The following is an 18,785-nucleotide window of genomic DNA, read 5'->3' as shown; positions in this document are numbered from 1 at the left end:
TGGCAAGAAAAGATACTGTCTTTTAAATGAAAAGTAATTAATGCCATTCATCAGGTAGATACAAATGTCTCCAGAGATCCTATAACCCAGTGGAGTGCAGGTGAGATACATGCCCTCTGTATATACAGTGTGAAACTTACCACCAGGACCACCTGAGTGCCCATTTCTTGCCTCAGCACCAGAGCACCAAAAGCAAAGACTCCAGGTACAAGCAAATAACACTGTTTTACCTATTAATTAGAATGGGGAACTCAAAGAAGGAAAAGGTACAAAAAAGGCGCTTTTGAATTTCCTGGTTGATCCCTATAGGGACACGAAAACACACGATTAAGTAAACAGGATGATTTCAGGGGTTTTTTGTTGTTTATTTATTTATTTTGAAAGAGAGAGAGAGAGAGAACAGCTGGGGAGGGGCAGAAAGAGGGAGAGAGGGAGAGAGAGAATCTCAAGCAGGCTCCATGCCATTGGCGTGGCGCCCAATGCGGGGCTCGATTGCACGACCCTGGGATCACGACCTGAGCCAAAATCAAGAGTCAGATGCTTAACCGACTGAACTACCTCAGGTGCCTCTGATTTCAGTTTTTATACAAAGATATCAACTACCTTCCTGGGACTTAATGAGCATATATAAATATTAAATATTTAGAAATTCAGAGCTGGTCCCTGGGGGACCTCACACCATCATCTTGGTATAAATCTTTAGTAATTGGTGGTATCTTTTGAACCATTCATGACAATCATGGGCCATCAGGAGGGGTCTGCAGTGGCTTTGGTGTGCTCAGTAATATCAGAGAATAGGCTGGGATGAAGAAAAAAAGGAAGAGGGAGAAAAAAGGAATGAGAGAGAAGAAGGATAAGAAAAATGGGCTGATGGATAGCAGTGGTGGAAAGTGACAAAGACTGGGAAGAACACCAGGAGCCACCAAAAACGTCTTCTTGTGCTCCTTCCTGGTGCTGGCAGCTTCCCTTTTGTCTACAGAGCACATGCCCTGGATCGTTGTTGAGGCTGTCACATAGAGATAAGAACAGAAGCTACTTCAAAGCACAAAGGTGACATTGGCCATATCCCCCTGTTTACATAGTATTGTCAGTCTATCAAAGGAAGAATTAAATGGGCATAATTTCTTAGAGTAGGACCAGTAGGAATCCAGTGCTGTTGATGGTCTTGGGTCTGGGGGACATTGGCTATATATCAGCCCACACGACTGGTCATCATTTGACCTTCCTGTCTCTAATTTGGTCACATCAGTTGCTCTGGATCTGTCCATATGGCTTTGACAGAAGATTCACCTGTAGTGAGTAAGTGGTGTGGTCAAGGGCATCCATGATGTTATTCTGACACCCAGAGACAGAAGAAGAGGGTAGAATGGAAGATACAGGCTGTTGGGGGGGGGGGAATGGCCAAAATGGGGAGGCAGAAAAGGCCCTAATGAAAATGGGCAAAGCCCCAGTGGGTAGAGGGTGACTTTGAGTTGGAATAGAAGACTTGACGGGAGAGAAACAGGAACAGTAAGCCTCCATTCTTCAAGGCAGCCATTGTCCCAATCTGTCAAAGTCTGGGATGTTCAAATTCTGCTCTGAGTTTCTCATTCCTATTTCAATTACCCATTTTGTGAATGGTGGATCGACGTATGATTCCTTAAAAGAAGTAATCTACCGTGGAGTTAAAAAAAAAATCCAGTCCTAGATAATGGTAATCACACAAATCACTTGACAGTAATCTGGGGTTTGTGTCTTCCATGAGGGCGTCCGCCCAGGAGCTCATAGCACCTGCTACTTTCAGAATCTTCATGGAGAGCAGTCTGCCTCCAAAGCTGTTTTTGGTCAGCAAATCCAACGCTGAACTTAGCTGTGCACAATCTGTGTAAGTATGAGTAGGCTACTTAGGTGCTTTTCTCAACACTCTTTTCCTAATCCCAAACTCAGAGTGGGTATATACAGAAAGAAAAGCAAAATGTATTTTATAAAAGAACACACTGAGGGGTAAGTGCTCGTTATCTTTCGATTGATTGGTGTTTGCTTTGCCACAGATCATTGGAGTTGGGATCCTGGTATATATGATTATCGCTCAGCTTCCTTCAGTTTTTTACTTTGTTTTTTGTTTGTTTGGGTTTAAGTAATCCCTATGCCCAACGTGGGGCTCAGATTTATAATCCCAAAATCAAGAGTTGCATGCTCTATCAAATGAGTCAGCCAGGTTTTTAAAAACCCATGGTTTTTACTTTCTTTCTCTTCCTTCCTTCCTTTCCTTAGAGAGCGCAAGCCTGCTAAAATCAAGAGTCAGATGCTCAACCGACTGAGCCACCCAGGCACCCCTTTTTGCTCTTTGAAACACGTTTAAGATTCAAATTCTTTTTCAGCAGTGGGAGCAGTGCTATCTACACTGTAGTTGCCTGTGAACATTTTGTGCAAGGAAGAAAAGCATTGGCTTAGCTTCCAAATGGTGCTCTGATCTTTTAAAAGCCCGATCCAAGGAACTTCAGGATTCTTACTCTATCAAGTCTCAGGTTCCAGTCCCACCTGGGACTGTCTCTCTCCCAGCCTTTCCCCACCTCAGCTTCACACTGACTTGCGTGCACTCTCTGACCCCCACAAGGCTGGTTAATCCCTGGGGTGCTTTTATCCAGGATACTCCCTCAGGATTCAGCTCATGTATCCCCTCCCCACGGGTGAGCTTGCTCACCCAAAACACACCGTTGCTTTCCCAACGCAAGGAATGTCTTGCCTTCCAGCACGTGGCAGTGTCTAGCCCAGGTGATCTGGACACATTGCGCTGAGAAACAAGACCACACTAATGACCATGAATTTGGGGCTGGGACTGTGACTGGTTACTGCCATTCCCGTCTGATCAGTGAGAACATAGTGCGTGTTCGCCGCTGCGCACCGTAGTACCACCTACCTAGCTCCGAGGCATTTTTACCCCGTCATTTTGACGTCAGGACAATGCCATTCAATTTTGTAAACACATTTTAGTCCCAACATTCTAATCAGAATATGCCAGCACTGGTAAATTCTCCCTAAGAGGAGGGAAGACGGCAAGGTAGGAGCATGTAGATGGTGAAGCCAACCTGTTAGACCACCTTTCCCCCCTCGTCCCAGACCTGCCTCCACCATAAGGCTGCAGCAGGAGCTAGAGGGAGGGTCTGTTTTGCTAAGGAAATTCATTTATTCTGCACACTGAAACTGGCAGGACTAGAACGGGTGCCCGATGAGGAAAAGACCAGACTTTGTAGGGTTGGCAACAACAAGGAGGGGGCAGAGGCAGGGAGCAGGGATTATGCCCAGTGCACTGTAGTTGCCTGTGAACATTTTGTGCAAGGAAGTCCTTGGGCAAAGGAGAGGTGCTGACAACCTCACGAGGACCGCCTCGGGTCTGTCAAGCACGAGCACCCGGTGTGCCGACAGCCTCCATGGCACAACTGCGGGGGAGGGAGGGGGTCACACCTGCCCTTTAGGCCTGGCTCCTCTGGGTGCACGGGCGGCTCTTGCACATCCATGACCCACGGCTACATTAGACTTCGCTCAACAAATATTCCTACTGTGCCCAGGGCCTGCTCCCCTGGGACGACCATTGGCCACTGCCGTGTTCCACCGACAAGGGTCAACCGCGGCCCACCGGCTCCATGCTGTGATGCCCAAGAACATTGTTCCCGGCCCTCATAATCCATTTTGCATATCCGTTATTGGTTCCACGCTCCCTTGAGACACTGAGAGCAAAGCTGGAGGGTGTGGGTACAAGATCTGAGCGCACAGAGGGGCATACATTCGTTAATGCCAACACTTCTAGATGTGGGTTCAGTGGGTAGCATGTGTCCATAATGGTCAGCAAGTAGGCAAGAGAAAAGCTTAATAAGGGAAAGAGATCAAGCCTCTATGGTAGCAACCTTGACCTTTAGTTGTGCTAAGAGCACAATTGCTTGAATTAAACATAGGACGCTATTCAAGTCTTTGGAATTTCAGCACCCTGTCACACACTTGGGTGACATACATCAACTTTCTTTAAGCCCGCCTTTAGAATATTTTTAGTCTGGTCTTAAAGTACATTGATGTGAGCCCTATGTTATATGGGTAATAACCTGAAATCAGTTTTTTTGTTTTTTTTTTTTAAGAATTAGGAACCTTTGTGCACATAGTGTGCCCTGAGTATGGAGAAACGAGAGGCGGGTAGAGAACTTGTTTCCTCTGCTGGCAGAAAAGGGCCAAGAGACACAGGCCACAACCACACGCAAAAAGAGAAACTTGTTATTAAATTTAATTTTCTTTAAATACATACCTTTCTCCCACCCTCACCTATTCTGTGGGGGGAGGAGGAGAGAGGAAACCCCACCCCCTCCATTCAGGGGATGCCATGTATAAAGCCTGAGATGGTGAGGATGAAGTATAAAAATACTATTTACAAAGGGGAAGAAGGTATCTGTTGCCACCTTAACCTTCAGACACCCCCATCCCCAGGCCCCTTTTGCTCCTTTAGAAAAAGCCCCTGGGAATTCATTTGAGTGTAAAATAAGCCCTTCCTCTGGAGGGGTACTATAACCCCAAAACGGAATAGGACGCTCTGAGATCAGCTGAGGAAGACAGTGAATGGATAGCACCTCAGATCCTAGCAGAGGGAAGGCATCCGCCCCCCATTACCCTGTGGTCAGCAGGCCTACAGGCCAAGCCTTTATTTCCATAGGCCCCATGTAAACATTGACTTTCCTTTTTCCGTGTCCCTGTTCTTCCTGATTTCCTACAGAGCCTCCCTCGCTTGCACTGGAGGCACTTGGTTCCTTGATGGTTCCTTCCTCCCCTTCTCCCCTTCCTGTGGAAGGAGCGAAGAGGGGAGGCAGGTTACAGGTGGGGCAGGGCCCATCTCCTCCCTTCTTCTAGGTCAGGGCAGCCAGTCCTCCTAAGGGGTGAACTCCAAGTTCTCGGCCAGATAGGGGTGGATTGCCTTCCCCAGCTTCCCCCACAGGGACAGGCAGGTAGACAGTCCGGTACCAGGATACAGCGTTCTTGATGGGTGACACTGCCAGTGCTGAGTAGCAGATGCTGAGTAGCTGAAGTGCTCAGCAGCAGTGCTGAGTAGCTGAAGGCTTCAGGAGGCAGAAAGGTGGGGCGACTCAGGCCTCCCCCTGATGGTGGGAGCCCAGCCCTGCATTACTGCCCCTTCAGGTAAGCACGTCAGTCACCACCCACCAGTCTTGTTCACCGGTAGCTGTGCGGAGGGGCCAGGCACCCATGAGGCAAGCGGTCTTCTCCAGGCCTTGGTGTAGAGGCAGCATTCACACCAGCTCGTCCAATAGGATTCCAATGCTCTGAGTGGCCTCTGAGGGCCCAGCAATGGGCTTGTTACACATAGGGCAGACACAGCGTACTTCTAGCCACTTCACCAGACACCTGTGGGTGGAAGAAGACCAGTTTTCCCCTAACACCCCCAACCCGTTCCACGTGTCTCTCACTCAGAGAGCCCAGCTGCTTCTCCGAACAGCAACACCTCCATCCTTGCCCCAGTCCAACCCCTCCGGCTTGCCTGGTGTCCAGACAGGATGTCAGGCATCACTGGCAAGGGGCAGATGGGAGGGGGTAGGGATTACAGGTTCTCGAAGACACTCCCTACTTATTCCTTTCAAAAGGTATCCCCTGGACACACGTCCCCCACGGTGGATACTTACTTCCGGTGAAAGGCATGTTGGCACGGGAGCACACCTAGCTCGTCCTTCCCCTTGAAGTCTTCCAGACAGACTGCACAGGTCTGCTGTGGGAAGAAAGTGAAGGTGTGAGAGGAGATTGGGGAAGAACCGCATTCACCCATCAGCTCATCCCCATCCAAGAAAACAAAGCTCTAGCCCAGTTTCCTGATTAGCCACGGAAACTTGAGTCATAGGGTAGCCACTAACCACACCAGATTGTTCACAAGACCAAAGGAAGATGAAATTAAAGGTTTAGTTCCTCAGTTGCACTAGGTACATTTCAGCGGCTCGGTAACCACAATGTGGCCATGGTGGCTCCCATACTGGACAGGGCAGATATAGAACATTTCTATCATCACAGAAATTTCCATTGACTGTAAGTGTTCTAGAGGAGTATTTTTTAAACCTTTCTAGCCTAGTACATTTTGCAAGGAGGCATGCATCTATATCTAAAGGTAAAAATGGGGGTATAATGTTCAGTTCATATTCTTGGACTCTAGCTTTCTGTAATTCTGGACTAACTTCTTGATCACAGCTGAATTCTTCCTCTCAAGGAGGGCTCAGGGAACACTGAATTTGCTGAGATGTGATAGCACACATCAAAGAGGGATAAAATGAAGCATTCCTAGGCTGTCTCATGTCTCGCAATCCCCGTGGGTCCGCCCGGTGCCCAACCACCACAAACATCCTGTGCACAAGTGTCTGTGGTTATGGACAGAAGTCTTGAGAAAGTTAGATGATCTCATGGGCACAAGTAGGGAAGGAAGAGGCAACAGCCCACTCCTAAAGAGTCTGTGTTGATGGGACCCAAAGAGTGGCAGTATTGCTTGGGGCAGGGGACTGGAGAGCAAACAGGCAAGAATGGCAGGGCTAGATGCACTGGTCAGGTCCACAGTCTGCCAGGACAGAGTATATGTGTAAGGGTAAAAAGGGCCTTCTTTAGTGAAAAACCAAGACGGGAGACCTAGAAGCAGGGAAGGGTAGCTGGGATCTGGCGTGGAGAGGTAGACCCATCCTCCCCTTAAACATGATGCACAGCAGCCTTTCTGGGGCCATGTGTCCTCGCTCATTCCAACCCTTCCGCGATCCCGTTATGTTTTCTGCCTGCGCCGGTTCCAGACATAATGAATTCCATACACGGATTACCTACTGGAATGAGTCACATTTATTTGGCCCAAGGAGATAAGTTCCTGAAAGGCCCTGGCTGAGAGCTGGAGAGGGTGCTGTCTGCCTTGCCAGCCAGGGCCCTCCTGCACCCTGGCCCAGGACACTTACCCCATATAACTGCAACTTCTTGGCATCACCTTTAAGCACCACCTGAAAAGGAGAGAGGAGGCATGGCGTCAGAAGAAGCCAAGCACAGGGGCCAGGTGCTATCATCCAGCCAAGGGAATCCCCAGCCCCGCACAGGCAAGTCTTCCTCTTCCTCTGGTGAAGGGGGAGGGCTTGGCCACTGCCTGGGCCGGGCCAGGCCAGACTTGAGGACGGTACAAAGCACTGGCCAGGGGGAGCCAGCAGGGAGGCCGAGGGGGTCCAGCTTGCTTGCTGCCTATCCTCTCTCTAGCAGGGCAGGTAGCAGAGAGGAAGTCTCACGGGAAGATGTAGCACTTGGGGCACCTGGGTGGCTCAGTCGGTTAAGCGTCTGACTTCATCTCAGGTCATAATCTCACAGTCCGTGGGTTCAAGCCCCGCGTCGGGCTCTATGCTGACAGCTGGGAGCCTGGAGCCTGCTTCGGATTGTGTCTCCCTCCCCCACTCACCCTCTGTCTCTGTCTCTCAAAAATAAACATTGAAAAAAATGTTTTTAAAAGAAAGAAAGATGTAACACTTTACCTCTTTATAGCCGTATCGCTCACTCTGTGCCTGGTTCCGGAGTTTGCTAGGGGAGAGAGAAAGGAGAGGTTACCATGCCTTTGTACAAATTAGAGCCATTCAGAGTGAGAGAGGCAGGCAGGCTGCGTGGGCCCTCTTCTGGGGGCGGAGAGGCTGCTCCTCAGAGGGGCGTCTTGTCCTGGAGAAGCCATGGAGTATGGTGTGGTTGGACCTGTGCAGGTCGCCCAGAGTTGATTAAGGACTCAGACTCTTACTCAGCCACAACAGCCTCAAAACTTACCATCCGGTCCCACAGATCGGGGAATTCTGGCAGAGCACATTCTGGCAGAATTATTCATTCGTACTCCCTGCTGTTTCCCAGAAAGTCAGTCTCCTCAGGCCCCCCAAGTCGAGAGGTCAACACTCCGCTTCCTGAGTATACAGAAGTTAGATATTCTTACAAGGGATCTTGCCATTAAGCCACGGTAGCAGTGTAAGTGAGTCTCTGTTGACTCTGGGGAATTTTCCACCCAGGGGAACACTAATATTCTGAACCAAAGCACACTCTCCCCTTCACAGCACCTAGGCAAACACTGAGGATGCCCTCTTTGTTTTCTTCTCTTCAGTTTCCAGCTGGTGGCCTGCACACAACCTAACTCAATAGCCAAAACCCAGTGCGCTGTTACTAACGGCAATAACGCAGCGGTTGTATCGAGGACTTGATGGGTAACACCCATTCCTGTGTTACCATTTTCACATACTTTGTGAGAAACCCTCCTTTTTACAGATGAGGAAAATGGAGTCCAAAGAAGTAACTCGCCCAAACCTCCCGGCTAGTTGGCAGCAAGAGGCGGATTTGAATCAGTCTATCAGAGCATAGGGCCTGAGCGCTTTAACAGTGTGGCCTGTTTTCGCCTATTAGGTGGGACACACCATCGTCCTGAGAAGGAGACCAGATCCCTTGGGAAACACCCGATCTTCATCAACAAGCCTACAGCGAACGGCTAGGATCACAATTACGCAGTATTGCTGCTTCTTTATTTGCAGGGAGAGAAACCGTCCAAATTAAGCAGGTGGCTCTGTGTCCTCCTATACTTGGGAGCCACATGCGGCTTTCTCTCCACTGAACACTTCTGCCAGATCTGCGTTATTGGAAGGAAACATCAGAAACCCGTCAAGTTAGAATAGATGTGGCGGACGATGGCCTAAGGGCCACTTGTTCAATAGAGCCTATGAGCTAAGACTGATTTTTATTCTTAACTTTTTATTTTTTTTTCAACGTTTTTTTTTTTTTTTTTTTAATTTTATTTTTGGGACAGAGAGAGACAGAGCATGAACGGGGGAGGGGCAGAGAGAGAGGGAGACACAGAATCGGAAACAGGCTCCAGGCTCCGAGCCATCAGCCCAGAGCCTGACGCGGGGCTCGAACTCACGGACCGCGAGATCGTGACCTGGCTGAAGTCGGACGCTTAACCGACTGCGCCACCCAGGCGCCCCTATTCTTAACTTTTTAAATGTTTATTTTTGAGAGAGAGAGAGAGAGAGAGCGCATGTGTGCACGTGATAATAATTAAATATTACATATTATCTGTGGCGGCTTTTGCACAGTAGAGTGGGGGTAATTAAGAAAGAGACTGTGTGACTTCCAAAGCCCCAAATGTTTGTCCTTTTGCAGAACAAGAAGGCTGACAGGAGTCAGAGGAAGAGAATCTCAAATCAGGAGCCTCAACGAGAAGGTAAGAAGGTGCCTGCGCCACAGGCACTGTGGAGAAGCTGAATAGAACAGCAGAAGGTGCGGAATGAGGGGCAGAGCAGAGCCATGCCCCAAGCACAGTCGGGGGGCAGATCTGGATCTGGCTCCCAGCTATCTCCACTGTTCCTAGCACAAGTCAGGGCCCTGGGAGGCCGGGTGCCTGGAGACTCTTAAGAACTCCAGTCCAGGGTCACCTGGCTGGCTCAGTGGTGGAGCACGTGACTCTCGATCTCAGGATTGGGAGTTTGAGCCCCATGTTGGATGTAGAGAGGACTTGAAAAAAATCTTAAGGGGCCTCTGGGTGGCTCAGTCCATTAAGCGTCTGACTCTTGGTTTCAGCTCAGGTCATGATCACGGTTTGGTTAGTTTGAGCCCCTCATTGGGCTCTGTGCTGACAGTGCGGAGCCTGCTTGGGATTCTCTCTCCCTCTCTCTCTCTGCCCCTCCCCCGCTCATGCTGTCTCTGTCTTCCTCCAAATAAATAAACTTAAAAAAAAAAAAAATAAAATCTTAAAAAAGAACTCTAGTCCAGGTTGACTCCTGCACCATAGGGCTAAGTCCCAGGGCAGCACATCCACTGGAGGGTCTCTGGTCATTGGAGGGCTGGGCCAAAGACCTAGCCAGGACTCCCACTGTTCCGTCCTTTACTCAGAGAACTCCTCAGTCCGGGAAAGCTTTTCAGATGCATGCATCTCTGTGCCCGCTTCCAAACAAGACGGGCGGTGCAGGGTGCATGCAAAGCTTCAACGAACAACTGTCACCTGGCTGACACCGAATGAAGCTGGGGAAGCAAAAAAGTGTTCTCACGGTCAAAGCGCTCACAGCCGCATTCTCAGGCAGTCACCGTCGCTGTCGCGGGGATGCCGAAGAGTAAATAAGGAAGTGGTGAGGGGCCTGCTTTTTAACCCCGAGAATGAGAGGATGCCACACATCCTTGGGGTCTCAACCACCTCACCTGCAACATGGCTCTACGCAGATAGGGTGTGCCGTGCCTTTCTGCTCACTGTCTCCTGGGATACGCAGGGCACCCCCTGCCCACCCTCACCCCCTGTGTCTGCCTGGCTCCACTTGATGGTCGCAGTCAAGGATCCTCCAGCAGCCTGGGTCTCAGAGCCCAGTACCACCAGAAGAGTGAAAGGCTGCAGACCCACCCCCTTCGCCCTGCATGCAGACTTTCCAGAACAGGAAGGTATACATTGTGATGAGACTCAATAAGGTTGCAAGGGAAACAAAGCAGAAAAGCAAAGCCCCTGGGACATCCCAGCAGAGGAGGCAGTGCTGGCTACTTTGGACAGGTGGCCCTCTCAGCTGTTGGGTGAGCAAAGCTACTAAAAATACTCCGATTTCAATGAGACCATTTCTAGCCACTGCCAGCGGGCTCTCCCTCACTGCTTTTCCCTTTTGGAGCAAACAATGCCACCAGGTCCTGAAAATAATTGCTCCTTTCCTGCCTATTTGTACTTCATTGGCCCCTCCATCCTGTGTAGGGCAGAGGTCAGCTCCTGGGGAACAGGGAAGAACGGGTGAGGGGAGCAGGGGAGAGGAGGCTGGCGTTGGCCAATGAGCTCACCAGGTGGAGAGTAGGGGTCATGGGCCTATTTTGGCTATGGAGGAAACTGAGAAGCGGGGAGAGGAAGTGGCTTCTGTGCCTGTGTGTCTTTCTATATATAGACACCCACAGGCTGCCACACAGCAGCGAGCCTCTGGAACCATGAAAGTCTGGGGTCAGCTGACTCTGGGCAGGCTGCAGGACAGAAGGTGGGGGTGACAGAAGGGGCAGATTACTGTGGAAGGGACAGGTGGCGCCAAGCGGCCCGCAGTCAGGAAAGCTTTTGGTATCATGTGGTTACGGCTCTGTTCTTCCACTCCAGCCAGACAAAAATAAATCAGCTCTATCTAGCTCCCCAGCCTGTCCTTCTGCAGGACCCCCATCTCTGGCTGTATGAGGGTGCTAAGGGATGCTGCAGCTGTTCCTTTTATTTCCATTCAAGGAGTGGGAACCCGACAGGGAAGGTGAACATATGGAATCTGAAAGACTCTAGCTAATGACCACTGGGCTAGCCCACCCCTGGATCTTCCTCGATATAGGACCTTGGGCAAATTCTTAACTGCCAGAGCATGAATTTCTTCATTTACAACGTGGGCTAATACAGAAACTGGAGGGGTGTTTCACAAAATGCCAACCATAGTGTGGCACAAAGAAGGCACTTGGTAAAGAAGAACTAAAACCCAAGGTCGCACGTATTAGTGGCAGAGTTAGGAAATGAACCCTGGTCACCCACATCCTGGCCCAGAGTGATTTTCTAGATTTTTCTTCACTTGACTGCCTTTGCAGCTTGTGTGTGTGTGTGTGTGTGTGTGTGTGTGTGTGTGTGTGTGTGTATACACCAGAGCTGCTTTTGCAGACCCCTCCCCCAGTATCATATATAAACCTTTGGTATTTGGTATGTCTCCATCTTTAGTCCCTGGGGAACTGCATGAATTGCTCGGTATGGGGAGATGGGGGTGGCTGGTGGTCAGGAAGGCAGAATGTTTGAGGAAGAAAACGTAGGCTTGGGGAAAGGGGAAGGGGTGGGGAGATGCTAGAAAACTGCCCTCACTCCCACTTATGCAAATGTTAGGCTCAGTTGTACAAGAGGGAAAATACACCACGATCTTCTCTGCATCAACTTTTAAGTGGAAAACTCCAGTCCCAGGAACTTTTTTAAAGTTCTGAGAAAGAAGAGGCCTAAAGTAGCTGACTGGGGGCACTGAGGGCCCTTCCCCTTTTTTAGAGGAAACTCTTGCTAGCCTTAGGAATAGAGACTGAGTGTCTGCCTCCCCCTAGCCCCTTCTCTGGGCAAAGCATTCAGACCCACCAAGACATCTCAGGAGGAAGCCAGAACTCCTCTGTCCCTCCTTTTAATTTAAAGGATTTAAGACTCCAGCTGCTGGCTACGTAGAGATTTTGTAAGGTGTGGTGGGGGTAGGGGGTGGTTATCACAATGGCCCTAAAGACCATTAGCATGTTCAGGGATGCTCAACATCCCCCAGTGTGCAGGACAGTCCCATACAATGAGGAACTGGCAATCCCAACAGCATGCCCTTGCCAGAAACACTACTTTCATTTCAACTCTAAATGCCAGTCATGCCCTAAATTTTTGTAGAAAGCCAGCCACCAATTCCCATGTCTTTCAACGGGAGGTGAAGAAACACCTCCCTGGCTAGCCCTGCCATGCTCAAGTCCTCCCCTGGATCTCCACGCAGTAAGAATAAGGGGCGTTTTTAGGGTTTTTCTCACTATCAAAAAAGAAGAGCTTACGAGGCAGACCAAGCAGCTCTCCAGACATCAGCTTGCTAATATTAGCATCTGGGTGGCTGACGGCAGGATTTCCCAGGAGGGCAGAGGAACATGCCGTTGGTGTAACCGATGCCCACCTATCCCCGGCCACCCAGAGGTTACGCGTGGGGAGTGGAGACACGGTTAAGGGATGACCAATGATATTACTTGGTCAGATAGTAATTCTAGGCCACCCTAGAATAACTGGCCAAGAGATGCGATGTAGCCCAACCAATGGTGACCTTATATGCTCTGGGACAACTCCAAAGGCTGCTGAAAATAGAAACACCAGGCCTCAGGGGCCCAAGGAAGGACAGGCCGAGCCTTGTCCTCAAAGCAGGGGCCCCAGTGGGAAGTTAGGGACTGCTGTGGGAATCTCACTTGGCCCACCCTACCCCCCGGCCTCCTCCTCCTGGACTCCCTGCCCCAGGTCACCCAGGGTGCCACCCACCTGATAAAATAGCAGCAGAAGATGAGACTGAGCATGAAGACGAAGATGCCTGTGCCAAAGATGACCATGTAGATGTTGAGGGGAAGGTCTTGGAAACTGATGGGTGGCATTGAGCAGGACTTGTTGGTGCTAACCAGTCCCAGGCCACAAAAACACCCTGAAAAGAAAGGGAGAGGGAAAGCATTATAGTTGGAAATTGACCACTGGGGCTGATGGTACTCAGGTCAGGCAGGAAGGAGAGAGAAATGGCAGGCTCCGGGGTCCTAAACCTCTCTGATGCTGACACTTAAGTTTATAACCCAGCCCTGATACTGACTAGCTACATTATCTCGGGTCACTCAGCGATCCGTGAAATGGGATACTACACACAGTACTTAAAACTGCATCCCCATCCAGGGGATCAAGGATTCAGCAAATGGGAAACTCGACTCCATCACGTAGAAGCTCATTTAGTGCAGTAGCAGAATGAAGAGCCGTAGGTGAGAAAATGGGTACTTGGGTTCCAACACTGCCTCTCCCTAGAGAGGTGACCTTTAAGAACTTACTTATCTAAGCTTCACTTTGTCATTTAAAAACAAGCAAAATGCAGAGAGGACCCAAACTGGTGTAAGACATGTACTTTGTAAACTGCCAAGGTGCAGTTGCAAAGGTCATCTGTCATTATTAAGCCACCTGCTCCAGGAGACAGGCTGCACCAGGACCAGAATAGAAACTGTTCACCCTGAGGCTGGGCCAGTGTTCCAGAAAGAGATGGGGGGGGGGGGGTGCAGCTTACTTTGGGCACCCTTCCCTTTCCTACTCAAAGCAGTGCCACAGTAGTACTGGCAGCCCCTGGAGCTTGTTAGAAATGCAAAATCTCCGGCCCACCCTGGACAGAATGAATCAGAATCTACATTTTAACAAGGTCCTCATCAGATTCCTATACCTGCAGCGGGGAAGCACTGACCAGCCACCAGATGCTTCCCCTTCTCACGTGACTCAGAGGGTAAATCCTGATTGGCTGACCAAGCATCCTCAGAGGGTAAATCCTGATTGGCTTATCAATCATCGTTGTCACCTGCCTCTTGCCAGAGTTTGGTGTTGAGGTAAGTATGTGACAGGGTTCTGGCCAAGGAAACAAAGACAAGTTCTGCCGGAGCAGGATAGATTGGAATGGTGGTGACCAAGTTAGAGCTGGAAAGAAAGCAGTTCAATATAAAGCCAATGGCCGAGGGTGGCGGAAGGGAGAGGGAAAGAAATGATTTATGTTTGTGAAATTGCTGGATTAACCAGTCCTGGGGCCACTCTCTATTTTGGGAGTACTCGTTCTGAGAATTAGTAAATGTTCTGTACTGTTTAACAGTAAGAAAAAAATATAGGATAGAAACAATAAGCTGGTGGAGTGTTTAGTCCTGCAACCAGGACAAAATATTATCGTGATCCAAAAGGCAAGAATAAAATTCTTAGATTTCAGAAAGTGAGGCGACGAGAAAACTAGAATCTTGCAATATCCCAAGCACATTCTCACGCTGCCAATTTAATCTTTGTAATGCCACTGAGAAATTTACTTACCCCTTCTACAGGAAAAAAAAAAGAATCATTAAATAAATTGTCTAACGTCAAACAGCTAAGAAGGCTTGTTTCCAAAGACCTCTGTACCCAAGTCTTCAACATGGGTTTTAAGTACCTGCCTGACAGCTTGGTTAGAAGCCAGGACCCATTAATATACTTGAGAATTCTAGATTAAAATTACCAGTGCCACAATTCAGCAGAAGACTGGCTGAAAGGACCGGAAGTCGATTTTGACATCCTACATCTCATGCCTCAGTCATCCCCTAGATCCATCTAGTGACCATATAATGAGCCTCCCTTAAACCTCATTCAGATGTCGGGACCAGTTCTATTCCAAGTCCCCACCCCAGACCCTCATTGATGTCAAGTCCTTCCTCTACCTTAGCCCATGTGTGTGACATATCCTTCCACTCAGTTTCCATTATGTATTTCCCAGGCTCATGACTGGTTTTAAGTCCTGCTAAACATGCACGCACTGGGTCGCCTCAACCTCCACTGCTCATAGTTTTCCAGCATCCCCCAACATAGACCAGTCTCCTATTTCTTGTCCAACCTGTCCTCACCTGCCTCCATACCTTTGTTCATGCAACTTTCCCTGCCTGAAACTCCCCCTCCCTTCTGGACGCCCACCAAGCCTGGTCCTCATGATATTCCAGTGACCCTTCTCTTCCCTGAATTCTACAGTACTCACAGCCTCTACCACACATTCTGGCTCTTGAATACTTAGTATCGTGTTATGTTGCCCAAATATTCCAAGCATCAACTTAATTTAACTCGAACATCGATTATATGACAAGTACCATGATAGACACGTAAGATAAAAAAAAATTAAAAAAGGAATCACGGGGTGATTTTACAGTGTAGGGATGAAGAGAACACAAAGGCTTCTGCCATACAAAGGGAGGCATGGCAATAGAGACGCAACTAGAATACTGGGATCAGAAATGACAAAGTCCTAATAAGCTCGAATACTCCCAAGTCTCAGGACAGCAACTTGGACTTTTGTAGCTCCTCCAGTGCCGAGCCTGGTGTTTGGCTTGCTTTCACTTAATTAGTTAGCAGATAAGTAACTCCTGATTTTTTAAGACAACCTGGTACCCTTGGCAAAAGCTCCCATCCCAAAGTAAGGAGAGTGATATTTGGGAAAGTTGCCCAGAAACTGCCCTCAGCTAATGAATGGCCAGCCAACCAACAAGTATTAATCGAGGGCTGATTTATGCACTGACCTAGACATTGTGGGAAAACAAAACGTAGAAGTAGTTCTTGTCCTGAAAGACTTTGTTGGAAAGATTAAATAATTAGCTCCTACCCTTATTATTCTCAACAAGAAGCCCTTGCTTCTGGGCTCCCTACCTCACTAACAACTGAGGCACTAAGCAGGTCTAACCTCCGATCTGTCTTGGCTCTCCATGCACCTTTTAGGAGATGAATCCTGGTTACCTTTAGGGTCCCAGAGAACCCCATTTGGTTTCCTGTCCTGGGAAATTGTAGAGCACTGGCTATTATAGAGGATATGTATCTGCACTCTGGTCTCAAGTGGTCCTCTGATCAGTTTACCTTGACCATCTTACCTCTCCTAACAGACTTTCCCTGGGCTTCCAGGATGGAGTCAGTGAGCTTGGAACTTTATGTGAGAAAGAGTTGTAGGTGAGAAACACTTGTAAGGGCAGAATACCAACCCCAGAAAAGAGAGCCTCCAGATATTTTTCCACAAAGGGGCTGGGGGAAGGGATTGCTTCCTCACTGGAGTCAAAACAGAGGATCTATCAGCCACTTTAAGAAGTGAAAAGAAAAAGAGCAAGTCTTCTGCTGGTCTAAAAACCCGATATGAAAATAGGAGCACCAGAATAAAGTGCCAGCCACCTTGGTACTTGCGAAGTCTCTGTTCCATTGTCTCAGCTGACCTATGAAAGCCTTGACATCAGAATGTCTCATCTCGGTGGTGTGCAGGCTGGGAGTTGGAATGACGTCAAGAGAAGGCTGGCCAAGAAAGATCGGTGGGTCTGGGAAATGCTTCCCCCTCCCAGCCGCCGGGAATCTTTCCCAGATGCCGGGATGCACCGTCCTTCCCCACCCCCCTATCCCTCAATGCCCGCCTATCACACACAGCTTGGTTCATTTTCAGGAAATTAGATCCTACCAGCAAGAGGAAGAGGGGGTTGGGGGACGCTCATACACATGCTGTCCAAACCCTGCCTTAAAACAAAAGCCACTTGAAATAATTAATCCAAGATCTGGCTGGGGTCTGCCCTCAAGAATGGATTTTTTTTTTTCTTTTTGTAACTACCCAGCCTACCACACTCAGAGATAAGGCCCCCTGCCCCCACACACCTCCTCCAGAAACTCCAAGCCTTGGGACTACGCAGTCAAAACACCAAAACCATTGGAACGTTAGTATCTAACACCAATACCTTTTAACTGAGTCGCTCAGAAAGACCCTCCTTTAAGATAGCTTGGGTGAGGAGTCAGAACCAACCTGTATCACCTGAAATACCAAAAAAAAAAAAAAAACAAGAAGAAGAAGAAGAAAAAGCCTCAGGTGAGATGAATTTAGCATCATTCCAGGGCGGGTGGTTAGGGAATGGGGTGGAGGGGTGACTTAGGTAAGGGGGTGAGGCCACCACCACTAGCTCAGAAGCTAGTACCACAGTGTGGCCTTGGGGCCAGAGAGCACGACTCCTGCTGGCCTAACTCTACACCCAAAGGCACCTGGGCGCTGAGACATCTGCAAGGCTTTATCAATCCAATAAAGGCACGCTCTTTAATCCGGCATCTTCCTCAAGCACAAAGCCCCCTAGCAGCCAGTGAGAAGCCAACAAAGGCACAGAGGAAGCCGCCTCCGCGCCCCGTCCCGCACGCTGCATTGTATACATATTTAAAATAGCCTGCAAAGTTCCAGGCCGGGAACTTGAGCTCCCTCTAGGAGATCCCAGCCCGAGCGCGGATTTAATTCTCCTCCGACAACCACAACAAAGACCAGAGTTTGAGCGCACAAAGGCAAGGGAAGGGGGTAGAAGAGCGAAGGCGCCACACAAAGGCCGCGAACCCCTCGGCTCCCACGCCCCCCGCACGTTCAGAGACGTTCCGGCCCTGGAATTAAACCTGATTTTTTTGTTTCAAATTCCGCGCTGTGCAGAGCCTCGTTGGGCGCCAGGACGCCTGCTCGCCCGTCCCATTTCACGACAAACTTAGCTGAAGAGGAAGAACGAGCCCTCCGTCTGATGTTAAGCTTTGCGCCCCTCCGCGTCTGCGGCCGGCCGAGCGTCTGCGGCCGGCCGGGCGTCCGCTCGCCCTCCCGCCCCGGGAACTCACCGTTACACCACTGGAATGGGTGCATCAATGAATTCTCGGCTGGCTTCCTCCGGCGAACGAACGCAGGCGGCCGGCGGGTAGGGCAGACGGGGTGGGCGCACCGGCTTTCGGGTCTGCAGGAGGGGCCGGTGCTGTCCGCGGCAGCCGCCTTTTTTCACAAGTCGAACGCCCTCCGGGGTGGTGGTGGGGGGGTTCGGCTTGAATGGTTTCGGAGCAACAAAGAGGGAAAAGGGGAAAACAAACAAACAGAAAGTCCTCAGGATCAACGCACCGCCGAGGAAATGCAGGAAGGGCCCCCGAGCTGGGGGAGATGCAGGGCGCTACAGAACAGGGTGGGGGGCCCGGTTCGCAGAGGAGGGAAAAGCTTCACCGGGAGCCTCGGCTCAGGATCCTTGGCGCGAAGGTGAGCCGCCAGGACTCCGAAACTGACACGGGCTGCGCACACCCCCCTCCCTTTTACTCCCCCCACCCCGCAAACTCCGCCCCCCGCCCGTCACCCGCCCTCGGGCCAATGAGAGTCTTCCTGCTGGCCCCGGGTATTATTTGCAGGCCCGCCCCCCTCCAAGGGGAGAGCATCTTTGCACAGTGGGCGCCTCCCCTTTCGCCTTCCCGGTCCTCGGGAAACTTAACTCTAAAGACAAGCAAGCTGCGCGGTGCGAAGCTTGGCGCAGGCGGGGGCCAGCCTCCTCCGCCGGGACCTGGAGGAAACCGAAGGATTAGTACCACATTGTTTTCCGCCTCCAGAGCTGTTACTGTTCAGTATTTCTATAGCTCTTTGAGAAGCCAGTTCTAGGGAGGGGTTACATTTCTGCTCCGAGGTCCAGGACTCGGTCCTGGCTGGTGGCTAGCAGCACGTTCCTTCGCTCACTGCTAAAGGGGGAACTGAAGCAAGAGGGTAAAGCAGATGAATTGCAAA

At 50.0% G+C, this 18,785-nt stretch overlaps 1 protein-coding gene across 2 annotated transcripts; it reads right to left on the bottom strand.

The window, feature by feature from the left end:
• Window positions 1-4,234: 4,234 nt before the first annotated feature.
• Window positions 4,235-18,328, bottom strand: RNF122 (ring finger protein 122). Of its 2 annotated transcripts, XM_058720731.1 has the most exons (7): window positions 17,870-18,328; window positions 16,969-17,042; window positions 13,007-13,163; window positions 7,506-7,551; window positions 6,948-6,989; window positions 5,655-5,737; window positions 4,235-5,379 (listed from the first exon to the last, which is right to left on the bottom strand). In XM_058720731.1, exons 3-7 carry the CDS (start codon window positions 13,114-13,116, stop codon window positions 5,265-5,267), a joined length of 396 nt encoding a protein of 131 aa, XP_058576714.1. In that variant the 5' UTR covers window positions 13,117-13,163; window positions 16,969-17,042; window positions 17,870-18,328; the 3' UTR covers window positions 4,235-5,264. The 2 variants fall into 2 exon arrangements, with proteins under 2 accessions (XP_058576714.1, XP_058576713.1); XM_058720730.1 differs by lacking the exon at window positions 16,969-17,042 and having other exon boundaries at window positions 17,870-18,327.
• Between the last annotated feature and the right edge of the window lie 457 nt (window positions 18,329-18,785).

Source organism: Neofelis nebulosa, chromosome 3 (genome assembly GCF_028018385.1).
Source record: "Neofelis nebulosa isolate mNeoNeb1 chromosome 3, mNeoNeb1.pri, whole genome shotgun sequence".
Classification (NCBI taxonomy): Eukaryota; Metazoa; Chordata; class Mammalia; order Carnivora; family Felidae; genus Neofelis; species Neofelis nebulosa.
This window is presented reverse-complemented; position numbering and strand designations above follow the sequence as displayed.